General features: G+C 39.7%; 2 protein-coding genes across 7 annotated transcripts in view; both read right to left on the minus strand.

Moving 5' to 3' along the window:
• Positions 1 to 963: 963 nt before the first annotated feature.
• On the minus strand, positions 964 to 12789 carry LOC121325820 (equilibrative nucleoside transporter 3-like). Of its 5 annotated transcripts, XM_041268903.1 has the most exons (8): positions 12693 to 12789; positions 10494 to 10617; positions 9702 to 10036; positions 6687 to 6769; positions 6303 to 6529; positions 4945 to 5107; positions 2117 to 2747; positions 964 to 1972 (listed from the first exon to the last, which is right to left on the minus strand). In XM_041268903.1, exons 2-7 carry the CDS (start codon positions 10507 to 10509, stop codon positions 2132 to 2134), a joined length of 1440 nt encoding a protein of 479 aa, XP_041124837.1. In that variant the 5' UTR covers positions 10510 to 10617; positions 12693 to 12789; the 3' UTR covers positions 964 to 1972; positions 2117 to 2131. The 5 variants fall into 5 exon arrangements, with proteins under 5 accessions (XP_041124837.1, XP_041124835.1, XP_041124838.1 ...); XM_041268901.1 differs by having other exon boundaries at positions 964 to 2747; XM_041268904.1 differs by having other exon boundaries at positions 964 to 2747; positions 10458 to 10617.
• Positions 12790 to 22052: 9263 nt separating this feature from the next.
• LOC121325760 (netrin receptor UNC5B-b-like) overlaps positions 22053 to 23135 on the minus strand; it is a 56659-nt gene continuing 55576 nt past the window's right edge. For both annotated transcript variants that reach the window (XM_041268709.1, XM_041268708.1), the window contains one exon: positions 22053 to 22822. In XM_041268709.1, coding sequence (XP_041124643.1) covers positions 22657 to 22822 — 166 coding nt within the window. In that variant the 3' untranslated portion in view covers positions 22053 to 22656. The remainder of the gene's footprint in view (positions 22823 to 23135) is intronic.

Consider the following 23135-nt stretch of genomic DNA (forward strand, 5'->3'; position numbering starts at 1 on the left):
TAGAAAGGGGGTTTCAGTCTTTAAAAGGAACAACGTATCTCCAAACAGTACTGTTAACTCGTTTTTAATAATTTATTCACAAACTCTGTGTAATGATCTAATACTACACATTATAAACCAAATGTGTGTTTTTTATTTAGATTTTTGTATGTCATCAATCTTAGCACATTTCATATGTCCTTGTAATTACAAACTCAGATACCTGCTAATAATAATAATGATAATCTTTATTTTTACATAGCAGACCACCATCAAGGTGCTTTACAAGATACTAGACTAGGGTGTGTGAACTATGCATCAGCTGCAGAGTCACTTACAACAACCTTTTCACCTGAAAGACAGAGCACAAGGAGGTTAAGTGAATTTATACTTTATTGCTAAAAATTTTGAGATTCCTGGAAATCGGTAATAAAAAGATTTAGAAGGTTTACAGCATTAAAGTCAAATCCATTTAAACAGCTTTAGCACACAATGTAAACATTTGGATTTAGAAAAACAAATTGAATTGTACAAACACCATTAAAAAGATGCTCCCACCAAGGAACAGAGCTGAGTATTCACTTTGACATCACTCTACTGCATCAACACATTACCAGGGCTGCTGCTGCTTTTTTTTTTTTTTTGGGGGGGGGGGGGGGTAGAATAATCTTTATCTAACTGAGCAGCATTCAAATCTTAAAATGTTTCAAAAAATTAAAAAAAATAAAATAATGCAGACTCTATCCTTATAGCCACTTTAAAAAGTACAAACACCTTCAGAATCTTTATTGCCAAAAACACACCCTCACAGGGGTCTGGTTAATTTTGTACATTTCCATAGCTGATTTAAAAACAGCAGCTGTGCAATTCAAATGCAATCCTAGAGTGAGGTGGGTTTTTTTTTTTTACCATGCTTTTCTCATGGTCATACTATGCATTTACAATAGTTTACCCCGATTTGCAATGTTTATTAATATGCTTTACCATACCTCACTTCTTTACAATGTTTACCTATGCTTTAACTGCTTTGTTACACTTTGCTGTGCTTTTACTGTGGGACACGTTTATAAGGGGTGTGTCTAGTTTCCATAGTGATGGAATTTGTCCAATTAAAATAAACTAGTAATACACACACAAACAGTAGTGTGCGCATGTGACAGGTTGGGGGGTGTGTGACAGTGTATAAAATAGCTGAGTATTGCTCATTTCCTTCAACGCTCACAGGAGGTATACAGCTGCCAATGTACCACAGTTACCATGCCATGCTCACCGAGCCCACCCCCAAAAAAAAAAACAAAAAAAAAAAAACTTTTTCTACCATGTTAGCCTTTAGCAACCCTGGGACAGAGTTAATATAAGGCAGTGGTTTACAACTCTGGCCCTTACGATCCATTGCAATTTAGATATTTTTCCAGTGAGGTGCTCAATTAGTTTACTGAACCAACAAGGTGTCAGTTAAGTTATTTAGGACCCGACTAGAATGACAAAGCTGGACTGAACCCGAGCTGGACCTGGAAACCGCTGGTATAGGGCGTGTTGTTTTATTCTGCAGTTATAAGCTTGTATCACAATCAGAGTCATTGGGGAAACAGCCAGTGAATAAAAACAACCTGCCCATAGGCACTCTGTCCCAGATGCAAGCCCAGTCCAACAGAACAGGCTCAAAATATGTATCTTTCCTCTGGAGAACAGTACCACAGCCAAACTAGAACTCGAACTACAATTCAGAAAAGAACAACAAATACTAAGCATAAGAAATAGAATACAGACAAATTTAATAAAACCAAATATAAAATCCTAATAAGAGCAGGAATGATTCAGGTCCAGGTTTGTTTTTTCCTGAGGATGAACGGAGCTATATAGAAGCTAGTGCCACAACAGGGCCAGCATCCTGCTTGCTGGATTCGGTAAAGCTCTGTGGTGTCTTACTAAGCTTAGAAAAGGCAAGTCTGATGCAACTTTGCTGGTGTGCAGACTCCGTCAGCTGTGTTTACTGAAACAAAACAAAACAAAAAAAACGTAAAAGGATTCATATTTTGATAATATTGTCCAAACATAACACGGTTTTCTTACTTGCTGGAGATAAGAAAATATTAAAATAAAAAAAAAAAAAAAATTATTTTTTTTAAAACGGCACCTTTTAAAACATACGTCATATATAATGCACGATCAGAACCGAAAAGGCAGACCCGGCCGCCAGCCCGAGCGTCAGGAAGAAGGACATGACCACGCCCGCCGCCTCCGCCAACTCCTTCTGCACCACCTTGGGCCCGTAGATCATGGGCAGGGTGCCCAGGTAGCCATTGGAAAGGCCCAGGAGGCAGATGAACACCACAGGGTAGACATCCTGGGCAAACAGCACGGTGGGGATGTGGCCGCGGGGCTGGTAGTTGCAGAATATGAAGAGTGGCACGAAGACTGTGCGAAGGGCCACCAGGGTGGGCAGGAGCTGACTCTTAGGCCCCGGAGCCTGGATCCAGGCTGTGATCTGGCGCCCGCAGAAGTCTGCCACATTGTACAGAAAGAAGCTGGTGAGCGGGGTGAAGTACTTGGTGGTCCAGGGGCTGCCCGTGTTCTTGCGCACAGATTCGATGCCGGAGGAGATAGCCGGGAACACCACGATGGAGACGCAGAAGACATAGAAGACGCAGAGACCCAGAACCGCGGTCCGCCGCAGGATAGGGCGCAAAGGGGGGACGGAGGGGGGACTGTTCCCAGAGACGCCACAGGGGGGCGAAGCTTTCTCCTCAGGGCTCTGCATGTAGTACCTGCAAAACAATTTATTAAAGTATTTTAGATTTAAAACCTGGGAAAAGCAATACGATTTATCCATAACTTGTTAAAACGCTCAATTCAGTGACAAAAGCTTCAACTATAAGTCTTTCTCAACATCTTCAAATATTGCACTGAATAATATCATTCAATATCATGTTTTACTGATTAATCAGGGATAGAAATAAGACTCCTACTGCATAGCAGTTTCACCCATTCCAAGTTCTACTACAAGCTTGATTAGCCACAGTGCACAGGTAACAAACTCGGGTGGTTCTTACTAAACATAGTAAAAACAAGAATGGGTCCAACTGCTATGCAATGGGAGTCTTATTGCCATCCCTGGATTAATAACCACACTGATATTAGAACCACTGGTGCTGATGCTTTAGTGAATCTAACAGTGAAGTGTGAGGTTTTCTTTTGGGAATCATAGTTCTTTAAACAGGATAATACTGGGACGGTTTTATCATAGTGTTTATACCGAAATGCGGTGTGAGCCATTTTTTATTTTTATTTTTTTACAAAAAGGAAAATTTGTCCTGTAACAAAAAAAAAAATGTGCAAATTGCACTTTGCTGTACAGAACTTGATAAATCAGTCCCAGTGTACCTATAAAGTGTTACAGTGTTGTATGTTTTTCAAGCTAAGAACGTGATGACACTGGAATACTGTTACAGTGCATTAACCAATTGCAGCTTCCAGGATAACTAGGGTTAATCTCATTGGGTAAAGAGCCAGCATTCAAAACAGACAATGGAAGAGCGTCACATTACTGCCCCCTTGTGCCACAGCTAATAGTTGCACTCTGACATGTTCAATCTCAGTGAGCGATAAGGAAGTAGATAAGATACCAGGGAATTTAAAAACCTCTTTACAACTGTGAGAGAGAAGCATGTGTGTGTGTGTGTGTGTGTGTGTGTGTGTGTGTGTGTGTGTGTGTGTGTGTGTGTGTGTGTGTGTGTGTGTGTGTGTGTGTGTGTGTGTGTGTGTGTGTGTGTGTGTGTGTGTGTGTGTGTGTGTGTGTGTGTGTGTGTGTGTGTGTGTGTGTGTGTGTGTGTGTGTGTGTGTGTGTGTGTGTGTGCGTGCGTCTTAGTTTCTCTCTGTGGTTGTTAGTTTCTCTCTGCTATTGCTAGTTTCCCCTGTGGTCTCTGCTTTAGTTTCGATGTGGTTTTCATACTGCTTTGTGACAGAACATCTGCAAAGAAAAACAAAGGGGCCTATTCTTAAAGCTGTTTCATTTCTGAAAGAAGAAAGATCTCTCTAACTGTGACAATGGGATAAACAGAAGAGGAGATCTGGAATTAAACAAATAGCTGACGGGCTGGAGTTTTGTAAAACAGAATAAAACAAATCAGTTTGTTAAGAGTGAAATGCATGAAGCAGTCAACTTTAAAGCTCATCTTGAAAATAGACTGCATAATTAAAGCTTCCTGTTGAAAATGATATTGGCTGATTCCTCATATTAAAGAAATAAATAAAGCTTTCCTTGTATCCTATCACGAAAACCTTTAAGCATCACTAGGCTGTGAACGCTCTATTATAGACACAATTTAACACAGAGAATTTATTTTCAGTTAGACAAACAGGGATATAAAATGTGCTGCCACAGCAAACCGAGGTGCTATAATCTTAAACACACAGTGTGAACCTAAATGGCTGGTTTCACAGACCCAGATTAGCACTAATCTTGGTTTACTTTACATAAAGTAACATTGGCTAGTTCAGGACTAGTGCTAATCAGGGTGTGTGAAACCAGTCAAAAGAGTAGTTTAAAAAAATATTAAATATATAAAGTTTAACCCCTGTCAAAAATAAACAGGCAATATATAGGTGTTGGCCTTGGTGTACAGTGCTGGCCAATTCTTTCAGATTCAATAAAACCGCACTGCACAGCAGTCTGATACATTCCTGGTTTCACTATGTGTGTAAAAAGACACACCTGAGCTTGTTTCCTAGACACTGTGGCTAATCAAGCTCATAGTAAAACTTGGAATGGGTGAAACTGCAATGCAATAAGAGTCGTATACACATGCTGCAGTAATGTATAAACTGTGATGGATAGCTTCCTATGACGGCTTTTCAGATTGGTTACAAACATTCCTGATATGTTCAAGTTTACAAGCAATAGATCTCAAATCTGAAACGTTTTGGAAATGAAACAGAAGCGAAGTGGCGGCAGCTCAGTCTCACCTACAGTAGGCGAGTCGAGGCAGGAGCAGGTACATGACGATACACAGCACCACGAACACATCAGCCAACAGGAAGAACGCCAGCGCGCTGTCTGTGACATCAGTGGCTGCCGCAAGATTCACCACTGAGGCGACAGCACACAGAGTCCCGCCCATCGCCTGCCCTGTGGAGGAGATAGAGACACACACCGGTGCAATGCACATCGTTAGAAACCAACCAATCGGATCTAGGGATCAGCCACAGTTCCAGACCATCGTACTCTGTGCACAGAACACCATAGCACAACTTCTCAATGAAAATGTTTTACATGTAAAATAGCATGTGGTGAGGGCTTGCTATTTAAGAATGTTAAAAGATATCAACTTTGCAGAGTTTGAGCCAGTCCAAGTTTTATATTCATTATGTGTGCTTATTATTATTATTATTAATAATAATAATAATATATAATAATAATAATAATAATAATAATAATAATAATAATAATAATAATAATAATCCCACTGCAGAGCAGTTTGAGCCAGTCCAGTTTAAAAAAAACAAGACTCCCATTGCAGAGAAGTATGAATCTACGTCCGTATGCATACGTTTTGTTAAATGTGTGTTCAATACTGTTGTTCATGTCAATACTGTTGTTCATTTTTTCTGTAATGTAGTCAAAGGTTATTTGTTTTTAACGCTAATTGGATCACAGGAAACTGAAGAGACAGAGTGAGAAAGAGGTCTGTTTCACTTCAGTTAGTTCAGTGACACACTTTAGTAACTAACATTCTGTATTCTAGAGGACGGTGGCCAGTTAGTTCTTTATACAAGTTTCCTATAGTAAAAGCACAGCAAAGTAAAATAAAGCACAGTGAAAGCATGATAAAGCATAGGTAAGCATATTACTTTATTTTTTAAATAGCAAGCAATTTAAATTTAAAAATACACTTGGTAAATTGAATGATAAACTTTTCAGCAAGAAGTCACTCCAGACTGATTGTGCTCCTTTGCTCGGCTGTCATAGAGAATGTGCTAACCAGCCCTCAGTCTCTGGTATTTACAACACAATCGACTACTGCATAATATATTTTACAGGTAAAGGGGTTGTATTGTTATATCTTTTTAGGAGGTTTCTTGATTGGGAAACAATTCTAGTTCAAATGTTTATCATTGGATTTTATCAAGTTTCCCTTAGCAGGGGTGGGAATAAGACTCCTATTGCATAGCACACTCACCCCATTCCAGGTTTCACTATGAGCCACAGTGTGTAGGAAACATGCTCAGGTGTGACTCATAGTAAAACCAGGACTGGATCAGACTGCTACATAATGGGAGTCTTATTTCCATCCCTGCTTTAGTATTTGTGACTGGGTCTGTACCGGAGATGAGCGCCTGTGAGATGCGCATGGGGAATCTTCCGCTCACTCCAAACAGGCTGCCTGTGAAGATGTTTGAGGCCCCACTGACCACGGCCACACACACCAGCGTGGCCACAAAGAACTCCTGCATCACCGCCGATGTGTCCACTTTGACCAGAGCCGTGGTGATCACAAATATCACCAGCATCACCGCCAAGGAGCAGAGCACCCGCACTGCAGACGAGACCCTGCGGGGAAAGGGAGGGGCAGGGGAGAGAGGAGGGTGAGCGGGGAGGAGGTGGAGAGAAGGGTTTGTATGGCATAGTACAGCAACAGCATAACATAGTATAGCAACAGCATAACATAGTATAGCAACAGCATACAAAATAGAAGAAAGGAACCTACTTATTAACCAAGATGAAGTTCAGCAACAGGCACACAACAGAGGGCACGGTGGATGCTATAGAGAGGTAGCTTTCAAAGTAATTCTGAAAAACAAACCAACCGTGTAAATGTTTAGTTAGAGACATTTCAATAGCAGGACTAATTAAGATACTGACAATGAAAGCTGACACGGGGAAATCACAGAATGGAGTTGTTTGCCGAGTATGAGATTATTCTATTAGAGAGTCTAGGATTCATCATCCAGGTTGCTTCCAGTATCAGGATTAAGCTCTATTAACTTGGCTGTATCTGGTGAATTAAATCAGAGATGCTGTCAAAGCTCTGGAAAACCAGCGTGAACTCAACAGTCCAGGCTCCCTGCTGCTCAGTGAGAAACAGCTCTGCTCCCTGACAGAGTCACGAGAACAGAACAAACAACTGAGACAGTGTGGTTAGAGTGATTACAAATACATCTCCAAGCCAACCAAACATTACTGTACTATATTTCACTTTACTCAACTCCACTATGCTTCAATACACTATACATCACTACACTCATTTGATAGATTACACTATACTTCACTACCCTACTCTACAGTGTCTTTCCCTATTAGCAGGTAGGGTGAATTTTGCTGAAAGATAACATCAACAGAACTGAAGCACAGACGGTTTCCTGCTCTGATGTGCTTTCTTATTTTTCTTTAATCACACCTTTAAACACATTTTTGTTCCAACTTCCTTTAGAACACATTGTGTGAACCATCTTCTCTGTTAGATTTTTAGGGTTATATATGAATTAGAATGAGGTTCACAGCAGAGGTCTTGTGCAGTAACTGTAGCTAATGGTGTTTTAATGTGCTCTGCAGAGATTCAGTGCCTGAGTGTTTATGAGAGCTCTGATTCTCGTGACTGTGATGCAGACGCGGTCTTGTGATGATAATCACTGGAGCAGGGAGATGAATCCATTCTGAGAAGCTCAGCCCAAATCCACATACTGCACACAGGGAGGGAGTAAACAGTTCTCACAGTCTGAAGAGACACTTTTCTTGGGAAGTAATCTGCCGCAAATTCAACTGAATGTTGTTTATTTCGTGAACACGTAGTACCACGCGTCACAAACCCCGCAGAGGGTCAACTCGGCCAATCAGAGCCAGGCTTACTGTCCGACATTAAAAGAAGCCTTCAGACTTAGAATGTTGAAACTCAGGTATGAATAAAAAGGCTTCTGCCTTCTTGGTTAAACCCAATGAAACCTGATTTTTAACCCCTCAAACGGATTATTTAAGGTTAAAACCATTTAATATGAAAATGCTGTGAAAAAATCTGGTTCAGACATTTTGGGACGTATTTTCAAAAGCGTTTTCCTCTATTCTTTAATTAACCATGTTAATGTTACAAAACGAAAAAACAACAAAATGCATTGACAGCGCGTACGAGAACAGGAAATATATAACTTAGGGTATTTGCTTTTAGTTGTGTAAAATCAACAGACATTTTACTGCTTTCAAAAAATAGGAGTTAATTAAAAACCGGAGTAAATGCTTTGAAAATATGGCCCTTTAATAGAGGCACTATTTAACTATCTGCCTTAGTTTAGATAATTAAAATAAAGTGAGTTCTACAGCAGGACTGATCCCCTCATTAATGTTGTGCAGCTGTTCTAAATCAAGAATCCATTTTGTAAGCAGTGATCAGTTAAGGTATTTCCTATTTTTTCGGGAGTCAGATACATGTTTGCAGAATGTTTCCTCTTAAGGCTGCTGCAGAGATGCCACGCTGAATTAATCAATGTGCTTTTGCCAGAAGGGTGCACTAATTAAATATTCAAGGCTATTAAGCTAATTAGCAGTGGCAGGGGCTGCATGGATGATGAAAAGGGCTCTCAGCCAAACCAAATTGCTTATCAGAACCAATTCAATCGAGCTGTATTGTCAGGAGGAACACAAAGCAAAATACCATCTCAAACGGTGTGCTTGCAGTAGCTTAATGGCTGGATTGGAAAAGCTCCAAGTCTGAAAGATAAAATAACATTTTTTTGTGCTATTTTGTAAAAGAAACTGTCTGAACCTACAGTAGCTCATCATTCGAGCCAGTCTGTCAGTTCTTTTAAAATGTCTAGCTTTCCAATTAAAAAGTAAGGGTGTATCGCTGAATCGTGATCCTTTCTTTACATGATCTATCATATTGTAACAGAGGGATGCATTGCTTGCATCATCATACAAGACCACAACACAGCTCACTGTAGTTCACTAAGTGGTTCTTTAACGAAGTGTGTTCTGCAGTTGGTAAGGATACATACCCTCCCTGTCCTATGCATTGTACAAGCAGCCCACCAGGACCCTCACATGCATCGTGACACATATCCTATTCACAACCTACATGTTTAGAAATACCAAAAGAAACTTAACATTCAGTGCCAAGTGCTCCAGACATCGAAGACATGATTAAATTGATTACACTTCTTTCGACATTTCTAAACAATGACTCGAATTTAGTACCTGAAAGATGGTTCGCACAACTTGTACTAAATTGAGTTACAAATGGAGTTGGCCATTTAAAGGTGTGCTATTTAAAAAGAAAGGAAGAACAGGAAACAGTCTATGCTTCAGCGCTGTTGCTGTTGGCTCCTTGCTAGCAGGGAAGGATTTACAGGGTTAGAAACTGCCACTAGTCCTGTATCCAGTCCTGGGTTTCACAACTCCCCTTGTGTAGGCAGATTATTGAAATCAGCAGGCACCCTGAATTTGAGCAATCTGGCCCCTGCTAAATCTGCGCTGAACTGATCGTGCTTGAATCTCACCTACGAGTCTGCTGGTTGACTATTAGGAGTTGTTCATGCAGCTACAGGGTGAGAAATATGCTTAACGGCCTGCTCAAACATCTAGCGACTGAATCGTTCCAAGGACACACTTCATTGATGGCAGCTTGGAAAGCCAGGACTGGGTACAGCAGGGTGGGTGTGAGTTTCTAACCCTGATTTATCACTATCTAGTGTTGAACAGTCACAGCTGCAATCAGCAGCCTCCTGGCACTCACACTCAGGTCGGAGCTGTGGTTGGGGGACGAGCTGTTGGTAAGCTTATACAGCCAGTAATGTTTGGCTGTGATGAAGAAGTTCCAGGGCAGCAGTGAGCCAACCCCAAGGATGAAGAAGATGATGTAGACCAGGTTGTAGTAGTCCTGGGGTTTGTGTCCGGCTGCGGCGTACAGGCTTCGGACCGGGGTATGCTCGGTCAGCAGGGGGGACTCGTCCTGGTCCTGGTCCTCCTCCTCCTCCTCCTCCTCTTCCTCTTCCTCTTCCCCTGACTCCCCTGGGGGCAGGTAGGGGGAGTTCAGACTGCCTGTGAGGGCCTCCGGAGCTTCCATCATGACTGAAAACACAAACACAGCAGGGTGTGGGAACAATGGGTCGCCAGCAGGTGGTGCTGGTGTATATATTGATCAGTAAACATGTACAATGTTTTCAATTGAAGATAATGAGAAAGAATTTAAATAGAAAGTTTGCCATTGCAAAATATTTGTGAAACTACACTCTTCCTTAGTGTTGTCATTCCAGTTGTGGTAATAAGCTAATCAGACAGTGAATTCTGCTAGCCTTCAATTACTGCTATCACTCCCCACATGGTACAATCAAGTTAGTTTGGGAGACTATTTTATTGACAAATACGTCACACAAGCACCCCAAATGTTATGCATTTACTATGGGCTAAACTTATGAAATGAGTCTTATTTCCATCCTTGCAACATGGTGGACAGCAGTGTAGACACAGATCAAAAGGCATGTTCTCTAACCTTAATTTAACAGATGTCCCAGCGGCTGCTTCTTACCCTCTCCAGTGGACATGGAGTGACCAGGTGTAGTATGCCCAGGCTCAGGAACTCATTCTGGGATGGGATCACAATCCAGGGCTGGGGTCTAGCTGGAGAGCACAGGCCCAACTTTTCTGTACACCTGGAAGATAATACACATGCAGTCACTGGCATGCTCCATACACCTCAGGACAGGTCCAGACAAGTCAAGACCAAATTCACAGTGTTGTTCAATGTGTCTACAAGACAGTGCTGGGAAAAATACTGGACTATTTGAACAGACGCTGCTTGAAATGTAAAAGACCACATTCATATGTGTTCATGTAACAGAACCTATGAATAGAGTGTGTCAGATATATCATGCAAAAGAAACCAATGCATGAGAGAGGTATGAAATAAAAACCACAAGATGAGCTGCACAGATCAGTGTTTCTATCTTCAATTTGATGGGCTCCCTGTTTGTTTTTGTTTCCTGTGAGATAAAACCATTTATATCAAAGTCGTTAGAAAGTACTTGCAGCCTAGCCACCTACCCCATCATTTGTGAATCGAAATAAACCTGACTCAGGTTGGGTTACTCACACACAGCACTGAGCGCGAATGACAGGCTGCCCATTACTGACAAGTCAATCTGGGGGCTTGGGGGCACAGAGGACTGACACAACAGCCTTTCACCTCCACAGGCCTGGGTTACACTTTGGTCACAAGGTCTGCACAGTGCAACAAGTAGCAAGTTGCATGAAACACCTCCGCTGCAGGCATTATGTTGCATTTCACATTGTTCAAATAACAGATTTCAGTCCGATAGTAATTGACATGTGGCGGAACTGTGCCTCTTGTTGCATGACATGCTGAGCTGTGTTGTACAGAGTTACAGGACAGTTTCAATGCAACTTTTTGCATGGCATAGGCAGAGAATTTGGGGTAAAATGACCACCCAACATTTCCGTGGTCACATTTAAATGCAGCCAAGAGGAATCTAGAACAGTTTAAGAAAGAATTATTTAACCAGACCCCAAAATTATACCACAACGAAAAATAATCAATTTTCAAGCACCATGGAAAAAAAAAAAGACAATCCAAAAATAATAGCTACCCTACAGCAAGCTGAGAGTACTGTTGAAAGCATACACGCGCCCTGTTCCAACAATCTCACACAGCAGCGCAGTAAACAGCTTTCTGTTTTTGTTAAAAAAAAAAAAAAAAAAAAAAAAAAAACTGTCACATAATCAATATGAACAAGTGGAACTAACGGATTTATTTTTTTGACACAGCACTAGACGCGCTTAGGCAATCAAATAAGCACCACATGACTGTGCGCAATGCAGTGTACCAGGTCACGGGACGAGCAAGACCCTATGAGCGTATTGCACACGACTCAGTTCAAAATAACACTTTACAGCCTAAATCAAATCAAAGCCTTCACATGGTAAAGCAGTTAAAGAAAATCTGATATCTAAGTTAGTTATACTGTGGAAACGTTCGGTTTACATGATACTGACTGGTTACAGCCTTAACCTAAGCTACGCGTTGTATGAAGTTTTCTAACACCAATAACATAACAGAAATATAAATGTATATAGCAGCCGAAAGGTGGTGTACGGTTAACATAGGTAACTAGTGAAGTGAATCTGAAATTAGAAGCGCTACTACCGTGCTCGTTGTATTTCTGAAAGTATTTAAATAGCGAGGATCCTTTGACAATCTCTTCTTAACGTCGTTTGAGAATGAATGTTGTTTCTTTACATTTAATGTGCGGCAATTACATTGCTGTAGAGTAGACTTATTGCGATTACCGTTTAATAAGACAACTAGCACAACTACAGTATACTAAGTTATAGTATGTATACAGATGTGACCGTGTGGCAGTTTTCAGCTTCACTTACTGCAAAAACCAATACAATTCAAATTGTTAAAAAAAAAACCCACAGTCGCAAAAACTATAGGTTACTACTGTACAAACAAACCCGCCGATAAACATGTTAAACACTGGCACGTTCCAAAATTAAACCAAATCCACATTTCCCAGAGTAACGCTCGTCTTTGGGTTTGTTTCTTTGTTTGTTTGTTTTTTTCTTGTAATTGTGTACGGTCAAGTCAACTTTCAGTGAAGTGCAAATCTTAATAATCGATGACTCTCCTACACTGCAGTCGTGTCACGCAATTGGCAGGGCTGCGTTTTCTGAAATAAATGAAACAAACGATGACGAACCCGACCTGTGTTGTACCGATGGATCCTGTTCTCTTCTCAAATCATATTCATAATAAATCTCCACACAGTACAACAGCAGTAATAAAACGAGACTTCCGGGAACAGAACTCACAATCACACACAGAGAGGCACACCAAGGATATCCAATATATTACCTATCCAACAGCTCACGAACAAGCCAGTGTGTGTGTGTGTGTGTGTGTGTGTATATATATATATATATATATATATATATATATATATATATATATATATATATATATAAACATTCCACGCACATGTGACAAAACAGAAAAACAAACAATATGCAGAACTAATATTCTATAGCAAACTATAGTGGTTTTCAATGGTACTGTTACTCCTAGATGTTCTAGCTTTGCTTTTTTTAAAACCAAAAAATAGGAGTTCATAAAATGTTAAATAAGCAGCTCTGGATGTTCTGAAAAGGGTCTGTGGCGCCAAGGATAACAGTAGCCATAGTGCTTGGCCGCTTTGCTTATTGAAGTCTTTCTTCGTGAGTTTTTGCCCACAGTGGTCTTGATGTCTCAGTGCAGATTGATATGCACCGAACAGACACGAGGGTGTGTACTAACAGTAAAAGTCCATGGCGTACTGCAGTACACTTTTATAAGGGACCGTAAGCGGCGCTCAAGTCAAGAAATTCAATTCAGATTTCTTACACCTAAACAGTGCACCAGCAGTATTAAAACTGGAGCCCTGATTTCTTTGCTCGAATATCTTGTGATTCTAGATTGATTGCATTGTATACTTGGATTTGGAATATGCAGATTTTCCCAAGACAACAAGGTGAAGTTGTGGCTGCTGCCTGGTACTTCCTCATGTGCAGTAGTTCACTCCAGCGTCCCTATCCTTTGCTAGACAGGCACTTACCCTATAAAGGTTTACCACTGTATTTATGACATGCAGTACTACCAAGCCTTTCCCCATGGTTATAATATGCATTTACCATAGCTGACCCGAGTTTGCGATGTTATTAATATCATTTACCATACCTGACTATACTCAATGCCACGCCTTCTTTCACTGTGCTGTATCCCATTTTGCTATGCTTTAATACAGTAAAGTTGTATCAGACCGAGCTCAACCTGGGTTGAATCCATTGCAGACACCAGGGCCTGGTTTTTCAAATTTTTTAATCTGGGTAATTGATTCAGATTTTGTAATCCTAATTTTTGTAATCAAGATTACTTTAACCTGGATCATTTTGATCTGGTTTTTCAGAAAATGTCACTGCTGGATTACATGTATCCCACATAACAAATAATGACGATTAGGAAATCCAGTTTTTTGAAGTGGGCTAGTTCTTAATATTGCATAGTATTTATCGTGCTAATAATGAGTAATGCACAACTTTATGTGGTTTTATACTATTTTTTAACATTCACTTTTTAATGTGAGTGCACATATAACACATGCAAACAATTGTCATTTCATGTATGCATACTTAACAGAAATTAAATAATTAATTCTAACTTGAACAAAAATCAAACCTTTGAAAAAAGTATATGTGTTTTTAGACATCTTCATCGTCTTGTCGGTCTGGAGTCCAGCATCTCAGACGAGCCTTATGGAGGCGTATATATAACTAAATGTGTGTTTTTCTTCTTGCATCTATACAAAACTGAAATGTGTAAATATTATATTAATATTCAACTTTGACATGTACTATGTGCTTGCTATGGCAATTCAAACAAAATATTGCTGTTCTATGGTTATTTAAAAGCTATCCTCCTCCGCAGTAGGATCACAATTATCCTGCTATTTTGGATTAAAGTAATCGTGATTACTCCTCTTTAAATTCTTAAAAACCCAATTGTAACATTTAATCGCGATTAAAAGTGCGATCGGATTACCAAAACGAAATCTGGATCACAATAATCCCGATCGCATTTTCATGTTTTGAAAAACCCAACTGCACAATCCAGATCAAACGCGGAAATCCGATTACCAAAATTTTGAAAAACTGGCCCCAGGGCAGCCATCTGCTTGAATTTTTCTGAGATCTTTCAGCCATCTGAGAACCACAAGAGATTTCAAGAGAGAATTACATCTTGAGACCTTGATATAATAAAAATAAAAAAAAAGCAAGTTGGAAAAAATGTCCCTTTAAAGACAGGTGATGCTGTAAACTAACTCCAGTCTTCACTGATAATTATGGCAGTGCTATCTATCCTTATAATAGATTTTAAAAAGTACCGTATGCAGCTGCTCGAACTGATCAGTGTATTATTCAGACTGAGCTCGACACTCGAATCAGGAGCTGACAATCAGATGGGAGTCATCGCTGTTGATTGGGCTAATTTACCATTCAAGTGAAACAGGTGAAGAGCGAGCTGCTTGGATTTGTGATGGTTGCTGCTTTTCTTCATCTCTGCAGAGAACAGCACTCCACACAAACCCAAGCAGCTGTTACCTCACTTGTTTCACTTGGAAAGGCAAATTAACCCGATCAACACCGATGACCCTCATCTGTGGAAAGTTTATCTGATAATCGAATCATTTGTGCAGCTCTTGTACCAGATGTCAAAAGCAATGATAGATGCGTGTGCAATTATTTAATGCTAACGCTGCGCAAATCGCCTGAAAAAAAAAAAAATTAAAAAAAATTAAAAAAGCATCAGTTATCTTTAACCCAGTGTCGTTTGTTTTGTATAATTAACAGTGTTTTCCTAGACTGGTAATTCAGCCACTGAATTGAGTAGAGGTGTGTATTTGGGATGTGGAGTACACCAGTGTCCACTGGGGTGCGAGGCTAACAGCACAATAATTACATTCCACATGTAGAGCAGCTCTTAGTTTCAACAGGGGGCGCTAAACTCTCTGGTATTACATCAAACCAACGTGGATTACAAAACAAAACAAAACACTGAAATAAAAAAAGGATAGCTTGTTTGTGCATTTTGAAGTGCAATAATAATACAAATAAAAAAAAGGATCGATTTTTATTTAAATGGCCTTGCATTTCCTAACTGGTTTACTGGAAGCGCCAGTAAGATTTGCATTACATTACTCTGCTTTTTACACAAAGCAGGGGTATCATTAAAACAGTTTAACCATTCCACTCAATCGTATTTGCAGGGAAGCAGCCTGAAATCTGCCCCAGGCAATATTTAGTGATGATTTCATTCCAGAAGCTAAAAGAAATCCTTTTCTTTCTCTGTCCTTTCTCTTTCTCTCCCTCTCTCTCCCTTTCCTCTCTTTCTCTCCCCTTCCCCCTTTCTCCCCTTTTCACTTTGTCTCCCTCACCCTCTCTCGCTCCCTCCCACAGTGGTGCAATATAAGGCCCTCTGCACAAAACTCCAAGAACTGTTTGAAGGACTGTTTTGATTAATTACATCAAATTTGCTGCCTGCTTTTGACTGTTTTTAGAAATGGATAGGAGTTTATTCACATTTTTCAAAGCAACATTGTGAGAAGTCTCTCGCTCCCTCCCTTGATCCCTCATTCTCTCCCCCTCAAACCCCTCCCCTCTCTCCTTCTCCTAGCTTTCACAAACAATAAAAAAAGAAATCTTGAGAGTTATTATCGTCTAGTTCTCGCATTACTCCCCTGTTAAAAAGCCCTGCGGCCATTTTGTCCATCATCATCAGCACGGTTATTGTATTTCCACATAAAAAACATACATCTCTTAAAAGAGTGTTAGTGCAGAATCGATAGAGTAATCCATACCAGAAAAGACACTTACAATACATATTACATAAAGGAGGGATAAAGGCACCCGCATTTCTGGAACCTTTTTTTTTTTTTTTTAATATAAACCCATTGCTGAAATCTAACCATCTGATTTATTACGTTTTTAACTTTATATAGCAAAAAATCTATAATAATCAGCAGCTCCCTGGCAGAGTCTCAGTATATAATATATATATATATATATATATATATATATATATATATATATATATATATATATATAGTGGACCCTCTGTGACTGCTGTGAAGGGCCAGAAAGGAAGAATGAGAGACAGCTGTGAGATTTCTCCGTTACCATTCCCTTAGAAACTGTTGTCAATTGTGCAAGCTGGATTCAATTGAAAAGACAGCACTGCCGTTTAAATCAGGCAATCTGCTTGTTTCATGGCACTGTTCCCCCTTATAAAAGATTACCACTGTATTTTTGAAGGTTTTTTTAAAAAGTATGAATTAATAATAATAATAATAATAATAATAATAATAATAATAATAATAATAATAATAATGATGTTTGGTGCTTTTTTAATTAAAATGTAATCCTAGTATACAGGGATTACACCATTCTGCATAAGTAACAAAGATGCCATTAAGTTATTTATTTGACTTGATTAAAGCATCAAATACATATTGACCATTGAGCTTTACAAATGACACAAATTCATATGAGGTGTGATTTACTGTAATTATTCAGTCAGCTCTACGTACTTAGTAGCGTTGCTTTAGCAGATTGGCAAGGTTCTTGCCACATGGTAATGCACCTCTCTGCAGGCCGCTACTTCCACTTGCACTCTTCACAGGTTTGTTGCCGCACCACAGTTGATTAAGTGCACAAGTGAAAGTAGTGCCAGCACTACAGTGCATTATTGATCTGTACCTGATGCTTTGAACTGGGATCATCAATCATTTTGTTTTTGATATGGAGTGCTGCTGTTTGAATTAAGTGGGTCTTTCAGACAGCTCTCTGTCCCCTTACAGGGGTGTCAGGGGCAGGATTCCTGTAATAGGCAGAGGGTTTTTGCTGAAAACATCCACAATGGTTATCTCTGTTTAGCAGGGGGTGTGTGGAACAAGAATTGCTGCGATAAGGGCAGGGAAATATCCAGTATGAAACTCCAGCTACCCAGTCAGCTAGAGGAGCCACTCTTTCAGCTACCCTGGCAGAGACTTTGAGTATCAGTTCCTTCTTGAAAAGAGCAGATTTTTTTTTTAAACAAATCAACATTTTCAATTATGATATCAAACTTACAAAGTTATGTATTTTGATTTATTTAATTCAAAAACACCATGAGCTTACCTGATTCAATTAGTGGAAGAAATCTGAATTTGTTACTTTAAAATACAGAATACAAAGTCAGGTACACTGATGAAACATAGTAATGCTGAACTTCTAATGATAGTTACTAGTGCACTTAACACACAATTCTGTGATTGTGAACATGGGACTCCATACATTAACAACAAGTTATATTTCTGTACAGTGTAAATACAGTACTTTAAAGTGCATGAGATATTGAATGGTGTACAGAATGTGTCTTCTAGCATTGAGTGTGTCATGGGATGTTTTAGGTAAGTTAAGGGGGAAGCCTGGAGGTTCCCATCCTGAGATGACACTGTTAACCCTTTAACTGCAATCGCAGGTTCATTACATACAATTGGCACAGTGTGTTAATTTCAGTCTATAACACCCACAGAAACACAGCACACCTGCTTCTTGTTAAACTAGGAAATATAATTTATTGCATAAAAATTATTTTTGTTACAGTAAGAAGGCTAAACGTTTATTTACAATTGGTAATGTATAGAATAAAGCAAACACTTTTTTTCTCTTTATATTATTCATTTTAAAAAGAGGCTCTGACTGTTTATAGCATATTCTATAAAAAAAGGAGGTTTGCGTAAGGGTTACTGGAGCCAAGAGGGGAGGCAGACTGAAAACAAAGTAAAAACAAAATGCAAAGGCAACGCCAATCTTGAGAGGATTAAAATCACTGTGACGGTATAAAATAAGCTACAGCAAGCTCCTTCCAGCAGCTTGTGTCCTGCTAGCTTCATACTTTCACAACTCTCCTATTCGTTTTGAAATTGCTTTTGTGCTGTGTCTGTTTCCAATTGCGTCGGACGATAACTTTGACTGCACAAACAGCACCACAAGTTAAAAACCATTACACTGGTGTTAGGGTGGGATAGCAGACAATAGGAAGGCAATCGCTCAATACTTTTATGTAGTTTGTATAACTGTGCTCTGAGCTTATACATTGATACAGTGGAGCAAACTGTATATCTGCTCTTAGTCAAACTAAGGACATTTCCTTTATTTTAATAGAAAAAATACTATAACAGTTGCGCAATATGGGAGATTCAACAAATACATACTTCAGTGTTTTATTTACACTGCTTTTCAGTTGTATGGCGCCACTCAATGAAACGCACATTCACTTCCACAAAATAACTGACTATAAAATAATAAGAAGAATATTGTGTAAATCCCCTCTGTAAAGGAGTTCTAATGATTTGTACTTGCATAGTACTCATATAAGGAACACATCATTAGAAAACAAAACCAATACGATTATCAAATTAGAAACACACATATGAGAAGTTGTTACCGAAATTATTCCAGAGTGGAAAGACACCACTTATGTTTTGGTTTTAAACACTTTTCTTTTCAATAATAATAATAATAATAATAATAATAATAATAATAATATAATAATAATAATAATAATAATAATAATAACAAATTAATAATCATAATAATAATGATAATAATAGTAGTAATAATAATGATAATAATATTCCTAAAATAAGATTGTGATAATGGTCTAGTCCCTGTAGTTTTAGGGCTTTTGATATTTTCTCACTGCATTTAATTTCTCTGACAATGTTTCATAGAAATGCAGTTCGTTGTTCTGTTCTTTACTTGTCTGATGTGTGTGGTGTTTCCTTGTTATTCTCTCAAAACAATACTGAACATTGTGGATTTTTCAACTCGTTACTTGTATGTTCTAGAAATTCCCATGCAAATGTTTTGTTAAATTATAATTTCCAATTTTTTTCTCTCAACTTTATTTTATGTATTTCCATTTTTTTCATTCACAATGCCCTGGGTTGTCTCAACCTTAAGGTGTGTGATGTTGTGACCATGATGAAATGGCAATAAAGAATCAAATAGTTAATAAATTGAATCCGTTTGAAGAGGCTGACGGCGCTGCCCTTGTTAAACTTGTTATAACTGTTATGGCACCGCCAAAGTTTCCATTTAATTCCATGCATGCGTTGAAATCACAGAGCTCGCTTTCTCCAAGCTGTTTTAAAACCAGGAAATCCAACGCAACTTTATTTAAAAACTCACACACCCAGTAACAAGTAATCATACATACACCAGTAAAAAAAACAACACAATGTTCAGAGTTTGCAACTGTATATGAGTTCCAAACAGTCTCATTCTAAACGAACTCATTAATCACATTCTAAACTCCAGAACTGGCATGTGCTACTTAAGCTTACAGCATCTGTATCTCATTCCACTGTGAGGACAGAGGTGAGCCCAGGTCAGAAATACAGGATCAGCTCCATTGACACTCCAAAGACCAGGTCTCCTGGCTGGGCAGTCCCTCTGGTGCTTGCTACACGCACTCACACACAGAGCCTGCACCAGGATGATGTAATCTAGTGAAAGACTCAGTCAACGTTGCACGCATGGGGCTTATAAACAACAGCAGGTTAAAACAAAACAAACAAAAAAATATATAAAATTATGCTCTGCATCCATTAATTGTAAGGAAAGAACGTTCCTGTTCCTGAGAATTAGCACTGATGGAACTCTCAGAATAAACGACGGAGGAAACAGAACCGCAATGATATCAGATGTTCTGAGGCCATCTAGATTAAATTCACACTGAAAAAGATCATGGATCAATTTTTATTTTTTACTTTTGCTGGACTGCACTTCAGTTGTAAAACAGCATTATCCATCCCACCCTCACCAACCCCCACCCCTATATTGACACCCAGGTTGGAATATAATAGGGCCTCCAGCACGGGTCATTTTAAAAGCACCAATTTAAGCTCTTTCCTTTTCTGACGGTTAAGTTTTGGACCGCTGTGTTTGTTATCGACACTGTGATAGGATCTGAACAGACATTTCAGTCCAGGGATTGATATACAGTAATGTGACTGTCAGTTTGGGCTGTTCTTTTGTTTGATTTAAAAAAAAATTTTAAAAAAAGAAGCAAAAAAAAATAATAAAAATCTTAAACAAAATAACAAACAGATAAAAACACAAAATAATCCAACAATCTGGATAATAACTTAAAATGAAATTTCCTAGGAAACACTTAACGGTTTCAAAGTTGTCCAAAGCTAATCTTGCCAGAGAGAGGGAGAGAGAGAGAGCGAGGTAGAAAGAGAAGGAGAGAGAAAGAGAGGGGGGGGGGGGTTAAGTATGAGGCTTTTCGTAGTTTACTAATTCTTTACAACAAGGCAGTCCAACTCTGAATTACGCTCCTTCTAGGTCATTTGAGTTCTGTTTTCCGTGCTTCTAAGCCCCCTGCTGGACACTAAAGTCAAGGAGGAGGAGACAAAACATTTTGGCTAGTGCTTTCATCATTTAGTCTGCTTGACTGATTATAATTAATCCTGTTTTTGAAGTTAAGAATGAACACTTAAGAGTGTTGTATGGCTACTTCTTCAGACAGACAGTAGACACCAGGTTTAATGCTGTGCTGGAGGAAAAGCATGGACTGGAATAGCATTTGAGGATCAGGGTTGGGATTACTCTGAATTCACTTCAATTCACATGCTATTCACTTCAGCTAACTCCTCTATGGGCTCATCATTCCAGCTCAGATGCACCTGGGATGTCACTTACATCAATTCAAGAGTTTTCATGGAAAGCCCTTGAACCTGTTTTAAGATGACAAGAACATTATTTATTCACACACTTTCTCACCATATGTGTGGCTGCTTGAGTTTCACAGCTCCTCTTTTTCATGCACACTGACTCACAGTGCAGCTGCCTTGGCACCAGTTTCTCAATCACATGTGTTTTACTTGTCATGATTACTAATGGAGGGAACGTTTCCCCAATAAGTTGGTCCACTCGGGCTGGAATGACCCTATGTCCCTAATAGCTGATCTAAAGCCGCATAGTACTGTACATTGCGCAACATCCCTGAAAGCATCTAATTTTGAGTTTTTTGAGAAAATGAAAGCCTTTAAGAAGATCTCCAGTTTCTTAAACAGTTTTGATAACGAACAGCCACTGTGTGCCACTTTGAGGATCCCACTGCAATGATGTGGTTGTAATTAGAGATTTTGTTTTATTTTTTATTTTTTAATAAACTAAGAATGAAGGAATCAGATTAATGCAGTCCAGATCGTCTTCACAGAATTATCACCTCAGCCCCCCCCCCAATTGTATTTGTTTTTTAAATTGTTTGTTTTGTCAGGAAAAACCGTCTTACTGGTGGTTGACATGACACCCTACTGGTGTAAACTGCAAGAAAGGTCTAAGGCAACTGTTAGGTGTTGAACTCCCACTGTTTTTTTTGACAGCTGACCTGGTCGAGGACTCCACCCTGCGGGGGGTGGGGGTGTGGGAGTGTCCCACCCTCCCACCCACCCCTCCCTGGTCCAAATCACACCCAGGAACACTGAAGCCACACAAGACAAGGGGCAGAGGTCAAAGAGTCATCGAATCGTCAAGATGCAACAACCCACAATAATTAATCACACGATACATATCATCATCCAACGCCGTGACACACAGCGATACACTGAATCACACAATGCTGCATAGCGATCTGAGATCCACCAAAAACATTGAGAGAAAGGCAAGCACTCCAAGTCAGCTGCAGACAACTTCTTCAGGCTGTCAGGCGTGAATTCCTTTAATACACACATTTAGAAGTTTTCCCTAGCATTTAATCTAAAACCCATCCCATTCTGACCTGCGTATTGCGATACGCATGAAGACTGTAGCTTTATATCCTGACCCGTGTATTACGATAATATGCACCAAGCTTTTCTGCATGCTGGGGTTTCCATTTCCATTCATATCCCAGTGCTTACTGTGTCTTTATCGTGTAGCGATATCGTCGTTTCTGTATCGTGTCACAATATGCTTAGTGTATTTTGCACACTTGCATCTTGCCTTGTGATTTGTGAAATGCACCATGGCTGTGTGGTGGGGTTTCGCTTCGCCTCCTCTGTTCTGAGTGGTCTTGCTCTGTGAGTTCGTAGCCCCACCCCTCCTCAGCAGTCGCCCTCAGTTGCCATGACCACCAGCACCTCGCTTTTGCCCATCTCCTCGAGTGCGCTTGCTAGCGAGTTGAGGTCCGCATCGTCATGGTGACAGGCCTCCCACAGGTCCAACAGCACACCTGTGGGGCTCGACTTGGTGGCAAAGTAATTCAGATACCTGGAAAGAGAGTAAGTAAGGGACAGAGGGAGAGAGAGACAACAGGGTAGAGGAAGAGAGAGGGGGAGCAGGGGAGAGAGGAAGGGAGGGAGAGGTCAGTTAGTGCTGTACACATCCTTAAACACTTTCATCACTCATTACTTTTCCTACAAGTGAAAGTGCCCCTCCTCAAAATCCTGTTCAGTTTTACACCAACATATAACTAACTTTGCAACCAAGGAAGTTCCTGATGGGCTGAGGTATAAGTTCATCCCTCCAGTTGCCCTGTTTTGAAGCAATCTTACAGACAAAAGATCACTTTCGGAGAGGAATC

This window comes from Polyodon spathula, chromosome 13 (genome assembly GCF_017654505.1).
Source record: "Polyodon spathula isolate WHYD16114869_AA chromosome 13, ASM1765450v1, whole genome shotgun sequence".
NCBI classification, from domain to species: Eukaryota; Metazoa; Chordata; class Actinopteri; order Acipenseriformes; family Polyodontidae; genus Polyodon; species Polyodon spathula.

What these genes read in the sequence shown, in the direction of transcription:
- LOC121325820 (XM_041268903.1), bottom strand. An exon ending in AACTTCATCTTGGTTAATAA is followed by an intron (nt 6,530 to 6,686) that starts GTAGGTTCCTTT and finishes CTTTCCCCGCAG; the next exon opens with GGTCTCGTCTGCAGTGCGGG. An exon ending in CTCACAGGCGCTCATCTCCG is followed by an intron (nt 5,108 to 6,302) that starts GTACAGACCCAG and finishes TCTCCTCCACAG; the next exon opens with GGCAGGCGATGGGCGGGACT.